The sequence below is a fragment of the Bombus vosnesenskii genome, unplaced genomic scaffold, assembly GCF_011952255.1.
Source record: "Bombus vosnesenskii isolate JDL3184/JDL3185 unplaced genomic scaffold, Bvos_JDL3184-5_v1.1 scf7180000014579, whole genome shotgun sequence".
Classification (NCBI taxonomy): Eukaryota; Metazoa; Arthropoda; class Insecta; order Hymenoptera; family Apidae; genus Bombus; species Bombus vosnesenskii.
The window spans coordinates 687,792-710,795 of NW_022883531.1; the positions used below are offsets into that span (position 1 = coordinate 687,792).

General features: G+C 41.0%; 1 protein-coding gene across 3 annotated transcripts in view; it reads right to left on the minus strand.

The window, feature by feature from the left end:
* Positions 1 to 946: 946 nt before the first annotated feature.
* LOC117240136 overlaps positions 947 to 23,004 on the minus strand; it is a 35,834-nt gene continuing 13,776 nt past the window's right edge. For all 3 annotated transcript variants that reach the window (XM_033506016.1, XM_033506014.1, XM_033506015.1), the window contains exons 5-7: positions 10,023 to 10,152; positions 7,466 to 7,564; positions 947 to 2,290 (exon numbers count right to left, since the gene is read on the minus strand). In XM_033506016.1, coding sequence (XP_033361907.1) covers positions 2,265 to 2,290; positions 7,466 to 7,564; positions 10,023 to 10,152 — 255 coding nt within the window. In that variant the 3' untranslated portion in view covers positions 947 to 2,264. The remainder of the gene's footprint in view (positions 2,291 to 7,465; positions 7,565 to 10,022; positions 10,153 to 23,004) is intronic.

Consider the following 23,004-nt stretch of genomic DNA (forward strand, 5'->3'; position numbering starts at 1 on the left):
CGCGTGTTTCTCCGAGAGAGAGAAGACATTCGTAATTAAGACTGTGGCGTGTCTAGGCAAGTAAATTGGAACCACGGCAAATCTTAATGATCTAATGGACGCCTCGTTAATCATTCATGGGGGAAAAAGAAGGAAAAGGGGAGATTAACTGCGCTGACTCAGCCATTAGCTTCCTGGGAGGCGTGCAGAATGCCGTTGATTCTTCGTTCCCCGCGGGATGGAACGACGCATTAACGTTCTCCGCACGCTTTTGCATATCCTGCTAAGCCGTCTAATTCTTGACTAGATGCTCACCTTGTCGACAAACTTGGATATACTCGTCGAGAATCAATCTTGTTTTACGATTTCATCGAGCGGGTGTCGTCGATGTTACCAGATCATAAATTAAGCAGGAAACCACCGACATGTCGAAGCGCGAGCTTCTCTGCAGTTTTATATAAACTTTGTCGATTTCTTGAAATCTTCCGTATCACCGTTATAAGAGTCAATTACACGCATAGTATCGTGTTTATAGTGCACTCCTACGATCTCGTAACAAACTTTTCATCACGTCGGTATACGAACAGGCGCTGAAGCGGTACGAGATCGCACGATTTCGCGGCTTAATTTCCCATGCATGCTTCATCCATCGCTGCGCCGAGCTACGAAGATAGTGGCCGTGTTGCGCGTAATTACGTTAACGAGACCATCTTTGCGAATCGGACTCGATAATCAGAGCTAATTACTCCGTGGTAAAGGAATTCTCGTTGCACGTGTCTCGTTATCGTCAGATGCCGTTTCACCGCGAATCGACCGGGAACCGTGTTATGAGTGTCGACCGTCTTCTCAGCCTACTTCTTATTATAACTTTTCTTAATTTTTATACACGTTGTATACAGATAAGTAGTACTCGCTTACTATTCTACTGGGATAAGTAGTCGCTCTCAAAGTTAAGCTAATGTTAATAAGATTTCAAAGCGTTTTATACAACACACATGATATTGACATCGAAATTTTCTATCAGAAGCGTTCAAATACTTTCGCAAACCACTGTATATTCTCATTGTTACGGCATAATATTCACCAGGATACGTTCTTGTTAACAACAAAATAATTTTATTGGACCAAGAATTATGTACAGTTCTATGTACATAAGATTATGCTTATTAACCGTGACTGGTGGTCGAACCAGATTGGCCTGTGATCGATGAACGGTATTCCGAGTCGACGGAACAATCCGCAATTTTCCCGCCCATGCATCGCGTGCCGGTTACATGCCTCGCGCATTTCGATTTCAAGTGCAGCCTATGACTAAGCCGAGCTGTACGGCCGACAATCGGTCGATCGATCGAGATGTGACGTAATAAAGCGAGGCAGGCATGCGTGCACCGCGACAGCACGTTTGAGAAATCGCGTAGGCCAAATCCTGGAAACAACTCGATCGCGTTGTGTATCGTGTATTAAAATCGATACGGAACAGCTTTACAAGGAAGTTACGTATATTTACGACGCTAATTTCACGCGTCTTTTAAGGGGCTACTTTGCATGCGCTCGTGGAATGATTGATGTTTGCCTTCTCGATTTCTATCTGCTTTGTTTATGTACAGGAAATTGAGTAGGGGCTGCAATCTCGACGACGACGAACGATAAATGTTTGAAGCGTAAACTGCGTTTCTACATCGATAAAGATACGCGACTTTTAGCGAACGATTCTAGATATTATACTTTTGTTATATTAACAACCGGGGAATCTCCATTACATATTAAGAAGGAGGTTAAAGTAAATTTACTTTAAACGTAATTTCATCGAATTATTGTAATATTCCTATTCTATTAAATACTTTACTTTTATGTCACCCTTCTAGCAATGAATTCTGTTCTGACAATATATAAATTTGACCGCAGTTAATACTCTATGAGCTTTTAACACAAAGCAAAATTTTGAATTAAATAATTGAGATTCCACTGTTGTGAATTGCTACAGTGACGCTGTTTGTATAACGATACATTAGTTTAAGATATGTACTTCTTTGTACAAATACTGCTAAGGATACTCCTGAGTGTCGTTGGAAACACGTTTAGAAACTCTTCAGGCAGTATAAAAATAATTAAAGCATACAATATAATACAAAATTGGACGCAGGATTATTTGTTCCTAAATTATTCCTTGCCACGGATTCGTCAATTTCTTGAGAACTCCTTGCCATACCACTTCCTCGTTGATGATGACACAGTAATCACGAATCTCTCGATATTTTTACCTCCATTACCTCCTTTATCCATCGTTAATAGTAAAAGTACCTGTAGAAAGCTGCAACAAAATATAAAAAATAATCTTACTCAGCTTCTGGAAATACTGAACCGCTACCAATCACCATAACCATACATTATCCTTTCAAACATACGTTTTTAAACCCCGTGAAATTTTCAAATTCATTTTCTCTCCTTTCAAATTAAATTCACCATATCAGACTCGATCTTTCCGGACAAAATTCTTCGCTTTCTCTTTTCTCAAATTTAACTTCATGCTTCACTAAATATTCGTTCTACATATTTGTAAACTTTCTTTCCATAGATAGACATTGAGACGATATTTCATTGCTTTAAACAATGCATGCTACCAGTTATGAATAGGCATCACGAGACAAATCTCATTATGTAGCAAAGGTGTTACGTTCTTGGTTTTCTAGTTCAACATCGCTCTTTCAACAGTCGTTCAATCCTGCATATTCCTGCAATTCCTGCGAAACAGGGTGCTTATCGTCGAGGCGGTAAAGTTCGAGATGCTGCGATTTTCACGAAGGATCGCGCGGCTAATCGGCAGAGCCTCGTTTCCGCGAGTAATCGCTGGGACACCTGACCACCGGTAATGAGAAGTCAGGCCCGGGACCACTTCAAAGCTGCTAATTACAAGACCCTCGTCACCCAAGTCACCCTACCTCATCCACATCCGATATTCTCTCTCCCTTTGACTGTTAAGTGCTCGCTTTTCTGTCCGTTGGCTCCAGTACTGGGCCGACCGCGGCGCTGACAATAAAGTTAACCAAGAGGGAGACGGCAGTGGGATCCATTAGGCAGTCGAAGGGGCGTCATGCTACGCGTAAATTTAGGCCCCCTCAGAGTGGAACAGACTAGAGAAGAGTACTCGTACCAAGCAAGGGTTGCTTTTCGACGATGCGGTCTTTTTCCGGTTCGCATTGATTGAATTTTGAAAAGATTTTAACTTCGCAGTGGTGCTTGATGCATTGCGTCTGGAGAATAGTGGAGAAATCGTAGAAGTCGTGTCTGCGGTTCAAGTTTAACGATCGATTCGAGTTACGGGGCAACACGTGCACCGAAGAGTCTCGTTTCCCTTTCTCTTTCCGACACGACGACACCATCAATTCTCGATCACAGACGTTCAGAGGGCAGAGGGAAGTCGATCGAACTTTCACTGGCAGCCGGTCGTTCGCGAAACTATATCATTAACACCTAAATCGCGCTCGACTCAAGTAGCTCCCTGTGTCCCAGGAATTTGTCCCCGATTTCCACCCCGTAATTACCTCCTTTCCGCACGATTATTCCGCGCGAAAAGGCGGACCAGGCCGATATCGCGGCCCGTTAAAAGCTCGACGAGAGACGGTAGCATCGTTAGAACTTTGCAGAATAACGCGCAGACAACATCGGAATGGACGATCTCCATATTAACGACCCACCTTCGTCGCTAAGCATTAACGAAAACGAGGCCTGGCCTGGCTGTTTCGCGCGGCTGAATTAAATTATGCTTTGCCCTACTTATCTCACTGCTAGCGAATCTTTCGAGTTATCTCGATGCCGCACGACGAATCTCCAGGCAATCATGGTTCGAAACTTTTAACACGTTTTCTTGACATTAAAGCGCCACGACGGTAATCGTCGCCAGCTTCAGAACAGACGTTTTGGCATCGTAGAAGATAATTTGATAGGTTTCGAAAAAAAGTTCTAATCTTGTAAATCAACCACTTTCTTTGTGACAATCTTACGTAGCCGCGGACAGAATTCGTGGTTTGTTGGATGAAATCGAAAGTCTATTGGTACAACAGGTGTCTGAAACCTTGAATGTACAAAATCAATTACCCTTCGGTATTAAATAAATAGGAGAATGAAACCAAAGCTGAAAGCGTCTAAACGGACGGCACGAACTCGTTAAATGTTCTAATACTAACTGCGTATTGCTGTCTGAGATAAGATCGGTAATTAAATTCTGGAGTTCCATTAGAGAGAAGTACGAGTATATTTTATATATCTGCAATTATGTAAGGTAGGTAGTTTACACTACCACACTTTTCAATAAACTTTCATTAACCGAGTAAATATTTGCGATTATATTGCAGGCAAAAGTGCGCATAGTTCTTTAAGTGGTCCGTTCGGTAATTCGATTAACTGTTATTGCTCATAATGACAGCGTATGAAAGTCGCGCAACGATTCGTGAAACTGTTTGCACACCGATCGAACCTGTCTCGCGAGTAGACTGCATGCTCGTAAAATTGTACCCATTACACATTCATAACGGATTAAATAACAACTCGTTACGATTACTTGAAATCGTATTACGAGTCTACTTTAATGAACGAATTAAATATCATCTTCGTTCGCAGCGTTGAGTCGCGATAAAGAAAACGGCGAAAGCCTAGCAACGACCAATTGCGCCTGTTTACGATTATAAAATTCAAAATTGCCTTCGTTACGCGACTGGTTAACACTTTCAGGGTTGCGTTCGACCACTGAAAAATGCAAATCGATTTTCTATTCCGAAGAACGATGCTATTCTCTCATATAATCAAAACAATTTGCTTTTTTCTAAATTGGCTTTTTTTTTAACAACCCAAGTTATACGATTTCCATTGTTACAGGAGAAACTTTCTGATCTTTGAAATCCCCGAAGAACGTTTCAATTCTACTGTTAAATTCATCGACACGGTTGTTAAATTTACAGATGCGGAAAAATATTTTACAATCTATCGCATGAAAGCGAAACCGTAATTTATCAATTCTTGATGAAAATACGGCAGCCGCTAAAGACAGCTACGTTTGAAACTTTATAGCCGTCGTAGTGTTAAGAAAAGAAAGCTTAAAACCGCGAACTTGACCGTGAGACGAAGAATCGGGAAGTCGAGGAACATTGATCCGAGTGGAGGTACAATTTCCAGCGTGACACTAAAAGCGACGACCTTGTCGTTGACCCGGCTGACCTCGTAACACCTGTTACGCCTCGCGAAGTACCTCAGCCGAGGTTACGCGTAAACGAGTTTAAGTCACGAGGCCAACGAAACCACTTTCACTGACTCCCCGTCACGCTGTTCTTTAAGTGAATCCCAAGGCCTGACTCCTCTTCGAGGAAACCGGTATTCTCTTCCTCTTCCTCTCTCTCTCTCTTACTCTTTCTCTTGTTCTCTGCCCAACGACGAAGATCGCCAATGGCGGGCGCGGCACGATTTCGATAATGAAGGACGAGAGGAGATTTTTATTCGTTCACGTAACTTCTGCCGGGAGAATCAACCAGAGAAACAGCGAGAGAGAGAGAGAGAGAGAGAGAGGGGGACGGGGAGGAATCCCGGCGACTTAATCCCGGAAGAGGCAGCCCTCGGTGCTTCCATTTGCGCGTGGATTACTCCGTGATGTGATTTATGCGAGAACCGAATCGGTATTTTCTGCGAAAATATCGCCGTCAGCCTCGGGGATTTTAGGGGTGGCTTGTTTGTTTCCCAGGTTCGATTCATAAAGAGGAAGATTTTTTTCCTTTCCTTAAGAGGGTGCAAAACCCTGACAAGTTCAAAATACCGAGTTTTTATATTTATTAATTCTTTTTAAATTCCAAGTGCGTAAAATATTTTATCGACGCGGCCTATTAAATAACCTAATAATCGATCTTCTGAATATAGGAAATAACTTTTTCGTTTTGTAACACTTTTCCTTTAAGACGATCGAAAGTGAAACAAAATGTTACATGAATATTATCTGAAAAAGATCTGGATTTATCATTCCGTAATTATCAGACCGTAACATACGTTCGTACCGTTTTCTCAGTTGCTATAGTAAATACAAAAACGGGACACGGATTTACGTTACAACCCAATACTTACCTAAAACAATTCTCAAACTCTATCTATCTTCAGATTCTAAAATTAATGCTAGACTAAGCTTACCTGTACGTCACCATTCTACGTGCCAACTTCTATGTCTTATTTACAAAATGTTAGTAGAATTTCGTACGTTAAGACGCACTTTCAAATTGGACAAGTGTCGGGTGTACTAATTAGTACCAACTAGCACAAACAATATCTATTGTATTAGTAATATATGACTGCATGAGAAACTCTTGGGTTAGTGCAGGAAGAAGAGTCTTGTGTTTCTATATTTACAAGTTTCGTGTGACTCGAGAAATTTGCATAATATTGGAATTGATGCTTCGAAGGTTAGATGTTCGTTTATATATTACCATCTTCCGCATTTTAACGCAGTGTTTAACATTTAAGAAAGGTCAGGGAGGAGGGACGTCGACCTTTGAGTAGTTCACGATCACGAACGAGATGGAACGCCTTTCACGGAAGCGGCCAAGGATTGCAAACGTATCCTCTATATGTTGAATTGAGAATATTCAATGATATTCGGTGTAACTTTCGAACTCTTCAACATCACGTAGGTTATTTAAAAGTGACGAAGTAGAGTAGGTAAGTGTTACGAAGATTACTAGATTGCGGATGTTTCTGCACTTATCAAAAATTTAACCCTGCTACATACTTTCTGCCATTTTCAATCCATTTTTTTTTGTCCAACGTTATATGACAAGTTTGAACAAAATATGAGAAAATTCTTGTTTTAATATTACATCGAACGTGTTCTTAAAATGTTACAAACTTTTTTGTTTGGCAAAGTAAGCGCAAGTGTACAATATAAAAACTCGACGATCGCAGCAGAAATAAGTAAGAACCGAGAAAACAGTACTCCGTCCAAGTTCAATTTCTTTAGTGGCGCTCAAAAGAAATGTGAACTAGAATAAACAACCGCAATCTAGAGATTACAGTATTGTTACCGTAATGAATGTGAGTCGTTTAATGAACAGCATGATGAAACGATTCCAATGAATTGACACAGTCGGCACGTGTCAATGAACACAAGCATCATCGTGTGTCCCTTCAGTCACACCCTAATTACATGATGTAATCGATCATTCATACTCAATGAAAGAGATCTTCATGCAGCATGAGGACATGTTGAAGTAAACGAAGGAAAAGGCTGGGTTATCCGACGTGTGTGACAACAAATAAATAGTGTTTTATTCACAAGTTAGGTGCACAAGGACGGCGACAAGTGCTCGGGGTTAGTTTCACCCCCAAAAGTTACTGCTCGCCGCGAGGGGGGTCTTTGGTGAAGGTCTGAATTTTAAGAGCAGATTCGTTGCCATTCTCTGCTTCTGCGTCACGAAAGCGGTTTCATTTTCCCTTCAGAATCCAATCGACGATTTACCTTGGTTGGGTGGCACGAATCCGTATCCGCTCGCGCCTACTATCACTCCGCTTGTGTCCGCGCTATTTGGCGGGGGACCCGGAGGGAACAGCACTGGACCTGAACGAAAAATCATCCTTGTTAAAAATGTTGAAAGTAGTTGCAAACTCTCAATTATTTAACCCTGATCCGGTTTTCGAACGTGTTCTATCTCAAACTCGCGTTAGTTTCAATCGCGAAAGAAATTTCTAACGTTTTTAGAAAGTTATTGCCATACAATTGCAACAAAAAATCGCGCATTAATTCTTGTATATTTTCCTCAAATTCAAAACATTTTCCAACGATAGAAAAATACGATACGATCGGAAATTATCCAAAGAACGTAACACTGTTAAGAGGAAAGTTGGCAACAAATTATTACATTACAGTAAACTATAACTTCTACAAGAACTGTCCGATCCACTAACGTGTCTTATCTCCAACGCAGTGTCAATTTCTACAGCTTTTCAATTATCCTCGACTGATTATTAATCTACCTCTTGCACGTTTCACAGTATGCAAAACTGACTACTGCGCGAAGCCTGAGGCCGTCACTCATCAAACTGTACGTTCAATCATTTCGACGCTCGCCGTTTCCATGTCCGTCGGCTCGAATCCACAGGAATTTCAATGAGATACGATATCTTAGTTTCAATTCCATTCCCACGAATGCAGCGATTATGAAAAATCATAAACACGCTTTAAGTGAGCTCGTTAGATGCCTGTCAAACCGTGACTCGCGATTATTCGAGCTACCAGTCAATGAAATTACACAGCTGTATATTTTCAATGAAATTTTTGAACTATCAATCTCTGATTTTGGTGAAACTTTTAGAATATATTCTGAAAGATATTTGATCTATATATTTTTTATCTGTAATCGTCTACATGTAGGTTTTTATCTCACATTTAAAATTTTTAAGATGACTGCCGAAGTTCACAGTTAGAAATTAGAAGAACTACAAATTCAATTATAAAATACAGAAATGGCTGTATTTATTGAGAATAAACAAGTCGAAAACCACTTAAGGAATCGTTTCGAGACTACGGAATTCTTTGCGTAATTTGTGATCCGGCCTTCACGGCTTCTGTAAGTCTTTCTCTTGTATCGCTATGATATTTCGTTTCTTTGACGGCATTTGGTCTAGTTTAAATCGATTGTTCGATCACGATCAGAAGCAGAAATATGAATCACGTTTCACAATGTTCATGTACAATAATTCTCCGCGACCTTTTTGATGAATGATGGCATCACGGGAATTTAAATTATAGTATACAGTATGTATATTGTCATCTATAAACTTCGTTATTTTCTCGGTAACAAGTTATCAAGGAAAGCCAGTGGAAATCTGCCTGAATGAGGAAGTAATTTGCGTGAATGATTATTAATCGATGCCAATACGAGATAATGGTTTCTGCTAATGTACAGCGTGGAAATAGCGTGCAACAAACTCTGCGATGCTTATCGCGCCGCGAGAAACTGTTACGAAATTGCGACGCTCAGTGGCAAACACCTGATCAATTGTTCCGGTTAATTAAGAGAGGCTAACGAACTGATCAAAGCTACTATGTACTCGCCATACTTCTATCTATGCTTCGCTAATGAGCCGAGCTCTTTACGCAGTCGGCTTACTTTTTCTCATAATCTAGTTAGTTCCAGTCTCCATGCACAATAACGTAGACTTGTGTTTGAAGAATTCTGGAAGGAAGAAAAAATTGTTATCTAATACTCGGTCGCTATAAAACGACCAGTTTCAATACGATTCAGCGCACTGTTAGCAACACTTTGGCGAGACTGAACTTGGCACCCATTCCGTGCGTAAACGCGCCGCGTTCCATTCGATTGCAAGGATCGCGTATCCTGGTTAAGCGTGCATTGGGCTCACACACATGGCGTAGGCAAATGTCACAGCTGCAATGTTGACCTTAGAATACGAATAGGCGACGAGAGGCCTCATTATCGCGACGAACGACGCTCTATCCGTCAATCGTAAATTGCAAGATTTCACGCTGATGGACGTGAGATACCATAAAGTTTCTAAAATTGATTGACCAAGTTTGAAATAACACGATGATTCACGACAGCTTGTAGAAATCGATCGAGAAACTGACTGGAACATATACGACCACTTTCCTTTTACCCGAAACGAATTATTCTAATCACGAGCCATTGATAGTTTAACTGAACGTCCATAAACCTGAACTGGTAAACGCAACGCGCTCGATATCGATCAGACTATTGCGATTAGTTCCCTCTTCCGCTATTGATCGTAATTTCTGTGCTTGCTTTCGAACCTTCGGAATGCAAAGATAATCTCGTTTAGTAGCAGCGTCACGCTTCGTCGGGAACATGGACAGCGGATATGGAATTAACCGCGAATTCACGAATCGATGCTTCGTACTCGTGGCGAAAATTATGATCGACAGGGTTCGAGTTGGAATTGGAATCAAGACCCGCGTCGAATTGATCGAATTGATTGAAAGGTAGTATATCGAGAACATGAGAAGGGTTCCGAGGATAAAGAATTAACATACTTACCTCTGTTCGATCGTGGATCTCGCATTACCGCTGATTGCCTCAGGTAAGGCCCGAATCCTGCGAACAGCTGACTGTAGTCCTGGGACGAAGCCACTGCCAGGCTCATTAAAACCAAGGTCACCAGAATTGTCTGAAATAAACAGATTGATTCAATACGTGCTTTATTTTTTATTTGAATTTTTTCACTGCCAGTAGATCAACACGTATGTCCCTCTGTTCTTAGCTATCCTTTTTATGCTTATAAAACGTTCGACAAACTAACTAACGTATCCAGCATCGCGGACAAATTATTACATTCTTGAATCTGCTTTCACCGTTTCTCAATCTTCGTGTAAAAAGTTGAAAGTCTCACGAAAAAAAATACGCCATAAATAAAAATGGAAATTCTCGCAATCAGTTTTAATCAAGTCTCTAGAGGCGATTGCAACGATTCGACGAGAATATTGGCTCTAAGCTGGTTCCAATATCGGAAGCTGCGTCGCTATTAACGTCGCGAATTCTACTATACAACGGAGAACGGTCAACGAGACTCGAAAGTTTCGTTAAACGATCTGAAAACGCGCCTAACCGCAGAATGGTAACCTCGTTCGGATGATTTACGATCGAGAAAAGTCTTATATAGAGTTGAAAGCACATGACAATTTTTACGAGCGTTAACAATGCAGCAGAATTTATGGGACAATAGCCGCGGAATAAAATCACCATCCTGACAGATTGTATACAGGTTGCCTATTCAACGTTTCCATCCGATCTAAAGTCACCCGACTTCCTTAGCATTCGCCATTAAACGATAAGGTATGACTAAAGTGTTACTTGATAAATTAACTAGGACAAATTATGGAGAATGTTGAGGGCAAATGGCAATACGGTGCCACTTTACCGCAAACTGTTCCATTCGACTCTGATGAATTGCAATGGTTTTATTTTTAATTGATTTGTTTGCCTCGTAGATAACTATTTCTGTTACGTGCTCGTAGGTATTTATGGCATTTAGAGTGGAAAGGATTCCAGAAATAGATTATGTTCGAGACTTATGGAACATCGTAAATTTAGACTCCTATCTCAATTAAGGTATTGTTCTAGCATGGAATTTGCAAAAAATCGATTTCTGTTGGCACTTTATGAGAGTATAGGTTATCGAAACGGTTAAAACGACGTTCTAGACTACAGTACTCCCTTAAAAAACAGCAGCAATAGCACTTCCGTTTCCATCGACTATGTAACACAAGTGAGATGTTAATTACTCTTTCGACAGAACATTTCAATCTCGCAACAGGTTTCTGCTTCTCGATCGTGGTTCTCGCAAAAAGCCATAAATATTCCCAAGGTGTTATCACTTAACGAGGAATCGTGTGCCCGAAAGAAGTCTTAAAAAGGAAATACACAGAGTCGTGAAAGTGACGTAAACTCTCTGTGAATCGCCGATTCGGAAATAGAAGAAACACCTTCTCTCTTGAAAACAAGCGTGGAGGAAGCTGTTTTGTATCATCTGACAAATGACGATCTTCTCGCTTTTCATCGAGTCTTACGTAAAATCTGACGAAATCATTACGCGATTTTACAGTTCGCTCGATGAGGATTCCATCGACGTTACGGGCTTGGGAACGTCGGTTAATGCTATCGAACAATTGCTCACTCGATCATGGCTGATTATTTAAAGTTTAAATGAACGTGAGCACGCTCATTCTTCTATCGACTTTCTGTATCGAAAGCAAGGTGAGCAGCGTGACACGTCATTGCCTCGCGATTTCTTTCTTAACGTCTAGCACAATGTCAAGGCGATTAATTGTTGCTCCGTTATGAGAACTCCGGTCTACGATACATCACAGTAAATAGTTTCCAACTGAGAATTCCCAATGTATTAGACTGGTGAGAAAATAACGTCGGTGTTTGATCGTAGTAAGAAAAGCCTCGAATGGCTCGTATTTTATTTTGTGTTATCATTTTCCTACTAATCCGATACTTCAAATCCTAAAACCAGCGATTGCAAAATGTCGCTTAGATGGAATCGCTCGATCTAACATAATCTGGTGAGACGTTACGTTGATTTACCAACGAGATACTCTATGACGAGGATAGTGTTACGCCACGCTGGGTTTTCTTGTCACAACTTTCAACGGGGTTGATTGAAACGAGAAAAGAGAAAGACAGTTTAATGATATAGTCTCGCAAACTGCCAGAAGTCGAGTTGATTGGCATCGGTTCTAATTAGCCATAGCTGCCTGCATGAATAAATCCGCCATAATTACGCTGCTGAAACCGAACGGTGAGAAAAATGCGACAAGTCGTTTCTCAAATACCGATACTACCTCCAGTTTTCTTCAAGCCCATCTTCTTCTGTCAAAAAGTGAAAAAATCCCATTTTAAAACGAGAAATCACATAAAATGCTTCATATGTCGATGAAGGTATGAAAATCTCAAGGTGTATGAAGATCGTTATGTATGTTCGTTCAGAAGAACGAGAGGAATAGAAAAGCAAGGTCGAGGTAACACGGCGAACGCGAATACCTACACGTATCTGATTATCGAGTGGCTACTACAGAATGTTTCAAAATATGATTTTATTCAAACGTAACACCTTGGAAGTGCAATTAAACGACGAAGAATACAGAACGCCTACATACTTTAAGCCTGCTACGATCCTCGAACTTTTATTTCCGAATCTCACTCTTGTTTCAACAAACAAAATATCTTGTAATATATTAAGACAAATTGCAGTGTAAGATGGAAACAAAAATTTATGACTCAAGAGATTTTCCTGGTTCTCTTTGAACTAAAATACTTTTATATAATCTAACTTTTGCAACTCTTAGACAGACAAGTTAACCCAATTTGTTCTTCAGGCGAGAGAAACGACATTGAAGAGGCACCTTAAACATGGAAGAGAGCGATTTTAAAGGAATTCTGCTGGAAAAGTCACGCGCGTTCTATCGTAGGTACAGAGGCACGAGGTCGCCCACAAACCACGGCACACATGTTCGTACACCGTGACGATAGATCACGCCGCTGTGATATCTAAGGCAACGCGCGTCGATGATCACGAGAACTGCACGTAGCGCACGGTGGCTACTCGAACGAGCGCGGGGCGATGTAATTTATGCTTTGCATTCGTTGCGAAATAATCGTAAACATATTGCATATTTGTCGGGGTGAAGCGGCGCACGAAATGCAGAGGAAAACCAGGAATCGGAGGTAATCAGAAAATCTGCGTCGAGTTTTCCACGCGTGAATTAATCAACATTCGTGCCGCTGATTGTATAAGCGGCCTAAATCGAAGACTTAATTTTGCGCTGCATCTATTTACAGTACGATAATCTGAAATCATTTTCGCAAAGTGGTGGAAATTTAACCGTAGAATTGAGTTAGCTGTTTCGTTGTTAAACAGAATTCGGTTCACGCGTCAAGCACAAAGCTTTAAATACGTATCCTGGAATGAAAAATGTATGACTTATGGGTGATAGTACTAGCCTTTCAGGGAAATTATTCCACTGACTCTACAAATATTTTCGTGGGTGTAATTCACCTAATCTTGTAATTAGTTTGACATTTTTTATACGCAATTTGAAAGTTTGTGAAATACTAGTGCTTTACTACACAATGTACCAATGTACACTTACACGACTTCTCTCCAACTCTTGAAGCAATAGATTTATCAACCTGCGACTATTTCCAGGAAGAATAACAGTTTCCTTTCTCCTCGATGATCAATAAAAGACCGGGTCGACCCGTTTCATTATTTTCTCTCTAATTCGCCCGCGGTCTGCGAGTTTTGCTCGTTCTCCGATATCTCACACCTTACGACATCCTTCGTACAGAGCGCGATTCATCACAAAATGTCGAACACGATTTGTTCTCGCGTTGCCTGATCGATAAGCATCGATGTAGATCTAACTGAGCGTATCATTAAATCAATGTAATGGTTACTTTCCCTGATATCTACCGTTTTGATACGATGTTACGTGTCGGATCAAACGACTTTGACTGACAAAATAGCTGTATTTTATCCAAACTGACTAGACCCGAAGAGTATTTACGATAGATTTTATAAGCCATTTTTCAGAAAGCTCCTTAATTCATTCCGTAACATTATCTACCAACAAATTTCACGATCATTCGATCGCAATCGATATCGAATTGAACACGAGGCGAAAGGGACGATGCTTCGAGTGAAAACCAGTCTCTTGTCAAAACAATGATCTCTCGATTGTCACAAACACAAACAGACCGCGTCTCGAGTTTCTCCGTGCGTCAAGTGAGCATACGAGATGTATCTCGAGTGCATAGCGTTTTGGATCCATTAGCAGAGATCGCGTAGCGAAACGCTTAAAGCGTACGCTCGAGTGTTCCGACGAGTGCTTCCGCGTTTAATATTCAGAGAAACGATTTGTTCCTCTGCAGTCGCTTTTTTCCAACGTTTACATCATTAATGACGATGCTATTCGGTCGCATCTGTGGAAGCCGGATGCGTTCGTTGCATAACGTGAAGAAACATACGTCTACGAACGAAAGTACGTGGAGTTTTCCGTCGTTTCGCCAATGGAGAACGCTCTTCTCAGGCAATTACTCGTTTCAGCTCGTTTGGTAGACGGTTCTAATACAGAGGATCGTTGGAATTATCGTTTCGGGAAATATTCACGCAAAATTGACTAGTTACACGTTAGGTAAATTAGGCGTGTCGCGGAATTGTCTAGCATTTCTGGCATTAGCGACGCTCATGTAGATAACAGCAATGAAATTTCTCTTCCTTGTCTCTTCCTTGTCTCTTCCTCGTCTTTTCACTTTCTTAATTTCTTACGTTGCGAAGACACTTCAAGGTATCACTGACATTAAAATATTGCTAAGAAATAAATATTTGTTCGAATCTTATAATACTAGTTGCAAATAACAACATCTTCGATATTAGTTAGAAGTATTATTTCTGTGTACTTCCATGTGTGCATTTACGCTCCAATGATCTTGTTCTCGTAAGTTGTTCTTAACTATATCTATAGGTTGCAAATCTAATTTTTTATGCCACCATAAAGTAAACCGAAGTTTGTACGCTCGTAATAAAGCACGGGAGTCAAACGGTTAATTTACACGAGTATTTTTGTCACCGTACAGTGGAATGCTCCTATCTTACATGTACACACGACTGCACTTCAGATAGCTATTGTTACAACACGCCCACATCGTGCCCATGCAAAATATTATCTTCTCGCTTTTACTTTTCTGTCATGTGCTACTCGTGTATTAGTACCACCGTAAACCCGTCGTTTTCTCGTAAAACTATTTTTTCTCTCCGCGTTAGTGCCTCCAGACAATTAGAAAATTGAAGCGAGCAACGGTAATTACACGATGCAGAGAAATTTCCCTGCAAGCGTTTCTTAATTGGCAATGAAAACAAAGCTTCTATTGTATCGCATATTTAGAAAGGATTTTGAAAGGCTATGTTACACATTTTCTAATTTTCCGATAGAAAATTGAATCCTTCGCAAGATATACGGAAGGAAAAATTGCAACAAACTAAGTCGATGGGTTAAGAGTTTTTACTAATAGCGTGTGCAACGCAATGAAATTCAATTAACACGAACCCAAGTGAACAGATTTGTGCAAACAGGTTATGTTTCTGTGAGTTTTCGGTTCGCGTGTTGCAAACGCCGCAGGCGCCTAATTTCGACATCGGCGAAGATATGATGCACACTCGGGAACGCAATGCGTTCATTGCAATGTAGCTACTACTGCTTACACAACATCCATTCGCCTAAAATTCAACGTTCGACATTCTTCTATGGCATCGAAATCTACATCGTTGAAATTTTGATAGAAAATTCCTTTTAGCTTATATGCTAATCTTACACAAACCGTGAAAAGTACAGTGGCTATAAAAGATACTTGTACTGTTCGTCGTAATATCAGACGTTTTCAATCGTGTGAAAGTACTACTAAATGAAATTTAATATACTCAGTCCTGATTATTTGGTATGTATTGCGCTGTAATAAGAACAATGGTATATACATACTTCTTGCAGTCAGTGTAAATTGCTTCTAGGAACGCTATTGGTAATACACGCGACCGGTTTATTACAATAGAAAATTCATCAGCCTGGTTTTGTGAAGCGAAAAGACGAAAGAAATAGGAAACATCGTGTCGACTTGTGGAACGTGAACCGGGAGTCCTTTCAGAAAGGTGGCGACGGTGCAATTGTGAAACGTGTAGCGCGATAATCGAGGTCGACTGTTCAGAAAATTCGACGGAATGCGTTCTCTGAGAGCGAAACGACGCCACCGCGTGCACCGGAACGAGGAGAAACCTTCTATCGGCGTTACGGAATTCGTTGTTGTTCGTGGCCAACGAAGAAGAGAGAACAACTGAGAGTAATATAAATTTGATTCGTGTACCCGGAGAAAACTGTATAATGCACGTGTTACGATTTCAGAGAGTATCAGAAAAATATGCACGTGCTGCAAGAGAAAAGACTATTGCGATGTCTCGAAGCATTGTTCGGCACGCAAACATCTTGGCAGAAATCTGCAGATCGCCTCTTGATAACAGGGAATAATTATTGCGAGGATCAGATTTAAGATGATATTCTTGACCTCGAACGATATTCTCTCAGATTCACGGTAAATTATTTATTCGTTGCTCGTGCAACTGTTGCAACGTGTATTTCTAACGGAACAAAATATAGGTAACGGAAACGTTCCCTCGATGGCTAATGGTAGTGACTTGTATCACCATTAATAAAACTTCAAAATGTTTTATTTAACACGTTAAATATGGATATAGGAGCTATTGTAATGTAGCCACTATTGTACTACTAGTATGTTGCATATACGCTAAGTGTTCAAATCTTTCGTGTGCCAATATTACGACAGAGGCATCGTTCTGATTCAGAGGCTCTTATAGAATTGTGCGATCGAGTGAAAGCGAACATCCCCGATTGCGTTTTCATCCTGCGTGTGTCGCTCGTGCAATCCTCGTGTTGGACTTCGTCCTTGGCGCCGGGCCAATTATTGCGCGAAATGAGGGCCAAAGCTGTTGGACAACGAACGTCTTCGTAATTAGAAAGTGGAACGATTGCCTCGTCCTACCTATTGAATTTCTATCTCTGTGCTCCCAAATCCTCCAATAGTTGGTCGATATAGACTAAGATAACGTTATTTCAGTTAATAGGATAAGGCTAAGCAATTTGCTTTGTAATTTGCTAAATTCGATCGCTGCTATTGTATTAAACGTTAACAGTCTCGTATACGCAACAATTTTCGTAATTCTGCGCAAAATTCAAAGTCAAACGTTAAGATGTTGAAACTTAGTTGACTTAGCCGAGTGAGAGACTCGAGTAGCTTAGTTACTCAAATATCTTACTATATATTCCAACGTACACTTTCCCTTTCATATCGATGTTATCTTATCGTGACTGGTCGAGCCGCTCCATTGTAGGGCAGTCTAGCATCCGGCAACATCTATTTACCTTCATCTCGTATAACGCGAGAAGATTTGCTGGCTACTGGCAATTTCGATTTTCGTTTAGAGTTCGGTTACATGATAATATTACGTCAGTAGCAACGGAGGCAGCGCGTGAAAAGGGTGAACTAGTTCGCAGAGAACAAGAAAGGAAGGGATACTTCCGACCGCGTACGCGGTTACGGTTCGACAGTTACCGGTGAAAAGCACGAAGAAACGTTTCTCCATCGGTTCCGCACCTTTCCAAGGCGGAAAAATCGCCACCATTCACCAGGGGGTTTTTAAAAAATAAAAGACCACCAGCGAAATGATAGCTCTTCTCTCCTTTCCAATCCGTTCCCCGGACCACTTTCGCCCTGCAGGAAATATATAACGAGCTAAATGTTTCTGACTTGAAAGTTATTTATTCTTTCTGTGCAACTAATTATCAAATTATTGAAAAATTGAGTATCGGAAAAGTTTCATGTTTTCAGTCATTCGTGCAGGAAGTAGTGTTTTGTTTGTATTATGTTATAGATATTATGAGAGAAGTGTAGAAATCAGGAATCAATTTTATGAAATCGAAATCGAAATCTATGTAATAATATTCCTGAACGTAATCTAAGAATTTAATATCTATAAAAGTTATTTATTCTTCCGATATAATTAAATATCAAATGCTCGAGAAACTAAAGATCAAGGAGATTTTACATTTTTTAATCGTTTACGCAGAAATAGCGTTTTTCTTTTTTGTATTTTGCCATGGATACTATACAAAAAGCGTACAAAATCGGGAAACAATCCTACTCACGATATCGAAAGCTATGTACGCAGTTCCTGAATCGAATTTAGTGATTTACAAGCGGCCACGATCGCAGTTACCGCTTGGCGACGAGGAAAAACAAAAGCCTAATACAATAAAACGATGAAATCGACCTTTCAGCCGTATGACTAATCGACCACGATATACCGAGCGCGATTTATTTCGACCCATGAATCGTTTACGTGCAATCGATGGATTCCGTTTTTTTTTTTTTTTTTCGAATATTAATGGCCGTCGATTTATTTGTTGCTGTTTTTAAACGGTATTGGAAATCAGAAAAATAGGAGAAATGACATCGTTTAGGACGAGAAAGGATTTCAAAACTCTTTGCGTCAAAGAGGCTGCTCGGAAATAGCACATTCGTGCAACCTGTTTCACATTAATCTCATACGTCGACGTGACCAATATTTCTTCTGGCGGCTCGAAAATGATTTATAGAGCTTTTTCGTCACACCTCGTAACGACACGACGTAACGTTGATTTTCCAACGTTTCTACTTCCTCGAGCAATCAATTCACGCATAAGTAATATTCCTTGATAATATGGAAATATTATCACGATCGAATATCAAAAAAAGAAAAACCATGTCTCTGAGGAACGCAAACCGCGGAATGTGTATGTAAAAACATTTTCTATCGCAACACGTCTAAAATCAATTTAAGATACCATAATTGTACGAATCGTTTCTTGTTCACGCACTAGATCCCCCGAAATTGATCAAAAATATCTCCGTATCCGACTAGCTGCGTTACTCTCACCAACTACTTTCGACATACGTACATAAGAAAAAAAAATATACCCTGAGAAAACCTTTTGCATTCGTTGCAATTCTTATTCGATACTCGAGCCGAACGCTCGTGGAAACGTCAATGTCGCTGTCGATTACTTGACGGTTAGATTAGAAAGCGAGAACGCACACCTATGACCGGTGTTAAGAGGGCAACCGATTCACCGCGATCAGGGAAACTGATTTCGAATCGTTAATCGCGTTCACTAGTTATCCAATGAATTCAAACTCCAGTTGTTAGTTGAAATATAGCTGGAGATCAGTTAATGCCACTAAGAACCTCCCATTTTCACGTTGCTAAACGTAATATACGTTCACTAATGCGTTTTGCATAACCAGTACTTCTCGTCTTAGGGCAATTAACGTGTAATAAGTTCTTTAGAAATCAGAGTCTCGTGATAGCGAGATATTTATACGAAATCGAAAACATCTAGAGAGTCAAGTGTCGCGATAATTTCTTGTTAGTTGTTCGCCAAGTAAGGATTAATATCCCCACCAATGATTTCGCAAGTCGCTATCTAATTCCGATCGCGTGACTAGGATCAGTAACCGTTTTCATTTCAGACAAGGGTTAATGACGTTTTTCGTGCGTGACTGCATTGGACAGGGCTCTTATGCAAAAAGTGCATAAAAGAGAAATTAAGCGATGTCGTTTGCAGTGTTATTTTACAATGCTTGTTTGAATTTTCGAGCGCACTTAAGCGATTTCCGCGGCTGAAACGAATTACTCTTATTGTTCTGGTCTGATCTTAAAAGTTTTCTCTTAGTTTCTTCGATCGATATTATTCATTACGTTACGCAACAATCGATGAAGTCTAAGACTTTGCCCATAAATTATAGTTTTAAAACGATTATTAGAATTTCTATCAAATTTCTATCAAATATCTTTCGGATAGTAATCGTACGATTGGATCGATCGGATGTTAATCGTACTCCTGACACACAGACTGGTGATTCGTTACGCAATGACAGAGCAACCCGGCAAGAAGCAGACGTTAGTTGAGGCAAACGTTACATCAGCCCGGGGCAAGGACGTGGACCTGTCTCGCCGACGGCTACGATCTCGTGAATGAACCCAAGTCGGGTTTACGGATTTCCTTTACTCGCGTCTCCATGTTCGTTCAACTTCTTCCTATTCACTCTTGTCTCGACGAATAAAACGTCTATTCGGTTCCAAACTGGGAGGCGCTAATTAACCAAGCATAATCCACTCGTATGAGACGGATGATTACTTTCTCTTCGAAGAGCAGAGTGACGAAAGCGATAATAACGCGGTGAAGAAGAACGTGTGCAAAGTATTTGAATAAATGTACAACCTACTTTCACGATATGTGACTCCAATGGGATCATCCAAGGCAACGAGGGCTCGCGATTGCAGTAAATTCCTTGCAACTACTATAAGTCATTATAAGTGTCATAAAAGTGATTCAGCTGACCTCAATTAGGATGTGCTGTTAATGCTACCGCGATTTCTTCTACATGTTCTAATTATATAGAGACGATAAATAAGCATGCTGATAATCAGGTTTACGAGGATTCTAAGCAGTAGTTCGCGAGACGAGTCGCAGTTCCAGAAAAAGAGGATGTAGAAAGTTCGGCCACAACAAGCGAATCTCGTGGTGTGCATCTTTACACGCGGTTACGACGAAGACGATCAGGGTGTCTTCTCGCTCTCTCGCCTTTCTAATAGCGGATCTTATCTTATCACGAGCTGGATATTCGAGGCAATAGTTGACCTACTTGAATTTTAAATTGATCCTTCGACGCAGAAATACGATTTCTGCACGGTCAATGATTTCAAATCACTAAACAACCGTAGAAAGTTTGTACGTGAAAGGTTCGCCAAGATGCTGAGCCACTTCTGGTAAGACAATATTTACGAAAAGTTTGAAAACGCCGCGCAAAAACCATATCAATATCGTACAGGCGAGATTGATGGCCTACCAAAATTCTGCTTTAACATAAACCGATCGATATTCCACGATAAAATTCATACTATTATTGAAAGAAGAGTCTGATCGTAAATATCTGTTCTCACTTGCAACACCGTCATCCTGCGTGAACCCCTCGTCGATCCTCAATCCGTCCGACTACCGTGCTCGATGGTACCCAGCCAAACACCTCATTTCCCCAGGAACCGGAAAGAGGACTGAATCACGTTCGCGTTAACCAATCAAACGAGTCATGTGCCAAACTGGACACAATCACGAAAGCTTTTCTGTCCGATCGCGAGAGTAACAATGATCGATCGAACGAACGAACGAGCACAGGGAGCGCGAGTTAGTTCACTATAAAAGCGCGCGATCTAGTCCCGCGAAAGTCTCTCCCACCGGTACTACCGCCCCCTCCAATTAATCGCGGCACACGGGCCAACTCTGAGGAAAACTTCCCTTTCCCATTGCCACGAATCTCTTCCGTGCGCGTGTACACTGTACACGACTCTCTTCCACTCCTTAAGCTTACGCCCACGAGCGCGAATATTACTTACGATCCTCATGGTTCTTCGATTTTGTTCACAATCCTTCGATTTTGTGTAGAAGAATAGGTCTGCTCGGAGCGGTCACGTGGCGACTGGGTTGTCGCTAAATGGACTACACGCTGGACGAGCCAGAAAGCAACTGTAGTCTCAAGCTTGCGTTGACTCGTCGATTCTACAGGCACGCTGATATTCACCAGCTTCCACTGCAGGGCACGTTCGTTGCTCGATAGCTGGAAGAGAACAGTACGCTTGTTCCAGAGCCTTCCTACCTTGTTGGAAGCTCGATAAAGCTAGACTCGCGAGCCTGAGCAGAGGAAACGGTGCCGATAAAAGGTGGATCGTAGGTGTATACCGCGCGCTTGCCGTACCGGGAACGTTTGACACGAAGTGGGGGCTGTTCCTGGGACTTATATGTCGCCGCTGGAGGCCACCGTGCCTCTTTAATCCCTGCCCCCCTTGGGTCCGAGCCCCTCTAAACGGACCCTTGACGATGGTCAAGGTGACCCCTGCCTCGGGGGACACTACGTGACCGATCGCCAAGCTCCACCGCTCGCAATCGCTTGGGGGGAAACGACGCGACGCGCGACTCCTCATCGATTCTACATCTTGCGCGTGCTTCTTGCTTTATCTTTGGCAACGGTTACTCGTAGAGTCTTGGGCATCGATCGTTTTCAGTTTTAGAACTATTGTAGTACGTTTAACGCAATGGTATAGATTTAAAATGCGTTGTGCTAATTTTCATTACAAACCAAGAAAAAAAGGTCGAAAAGTGCGACCTTTGCTTTTTTCTTCGCGATTCCGGTCATTCGCTTGCTTCGATATTAAAAAAGTTATTCAGTTTCAAACTGTTTTGCAACAATTTTAGAAATCTCTTTACATAGCTATACATGTGTATAAAGTTTTAACTGTGCCACGTTCTTTCGGTCATGTATGATCAGATAATTCGATTATATAGTTCTTCCCTACTCCTCGACAAAATATAAAACAATTTCTTAAGCACGATCTAGCTAGACTCGATTTTATGTTGAACATTTTGTTAACTTAAAGAAATCTTCGAAATCATAAAATGTTGTGGGTCACCGAATTAATCGCGTTATACAAGGGCGGTAATTATTTTTTGGTGGTATTATAGAAGCACCACTTTATACAGGATTCCTGAAGGTGTTAAAACTTGTGAATCATTCTAAAAAGAACAACGCAGTTATTCATTCTTCTGCTAGATCGATACTACATCCTTTGCAATTCCTCTGATACCTTCCAATTATCAAATAAATCTCCATTGTCGCGCATTCATCCGCCTAATGAATTCCACGTGCCGTCAAGCATCCAGCACAAAAAAAGCTGCCTGTAACGTCTTCGAGCCTCGAGGGCAGACGACTGCCGTTGCAAAATTACCGTCGATTACCTACGCGATCTCAATTAAAGCGTCATCCGCGACATATCCCGATGACGATTCTATACGATTAC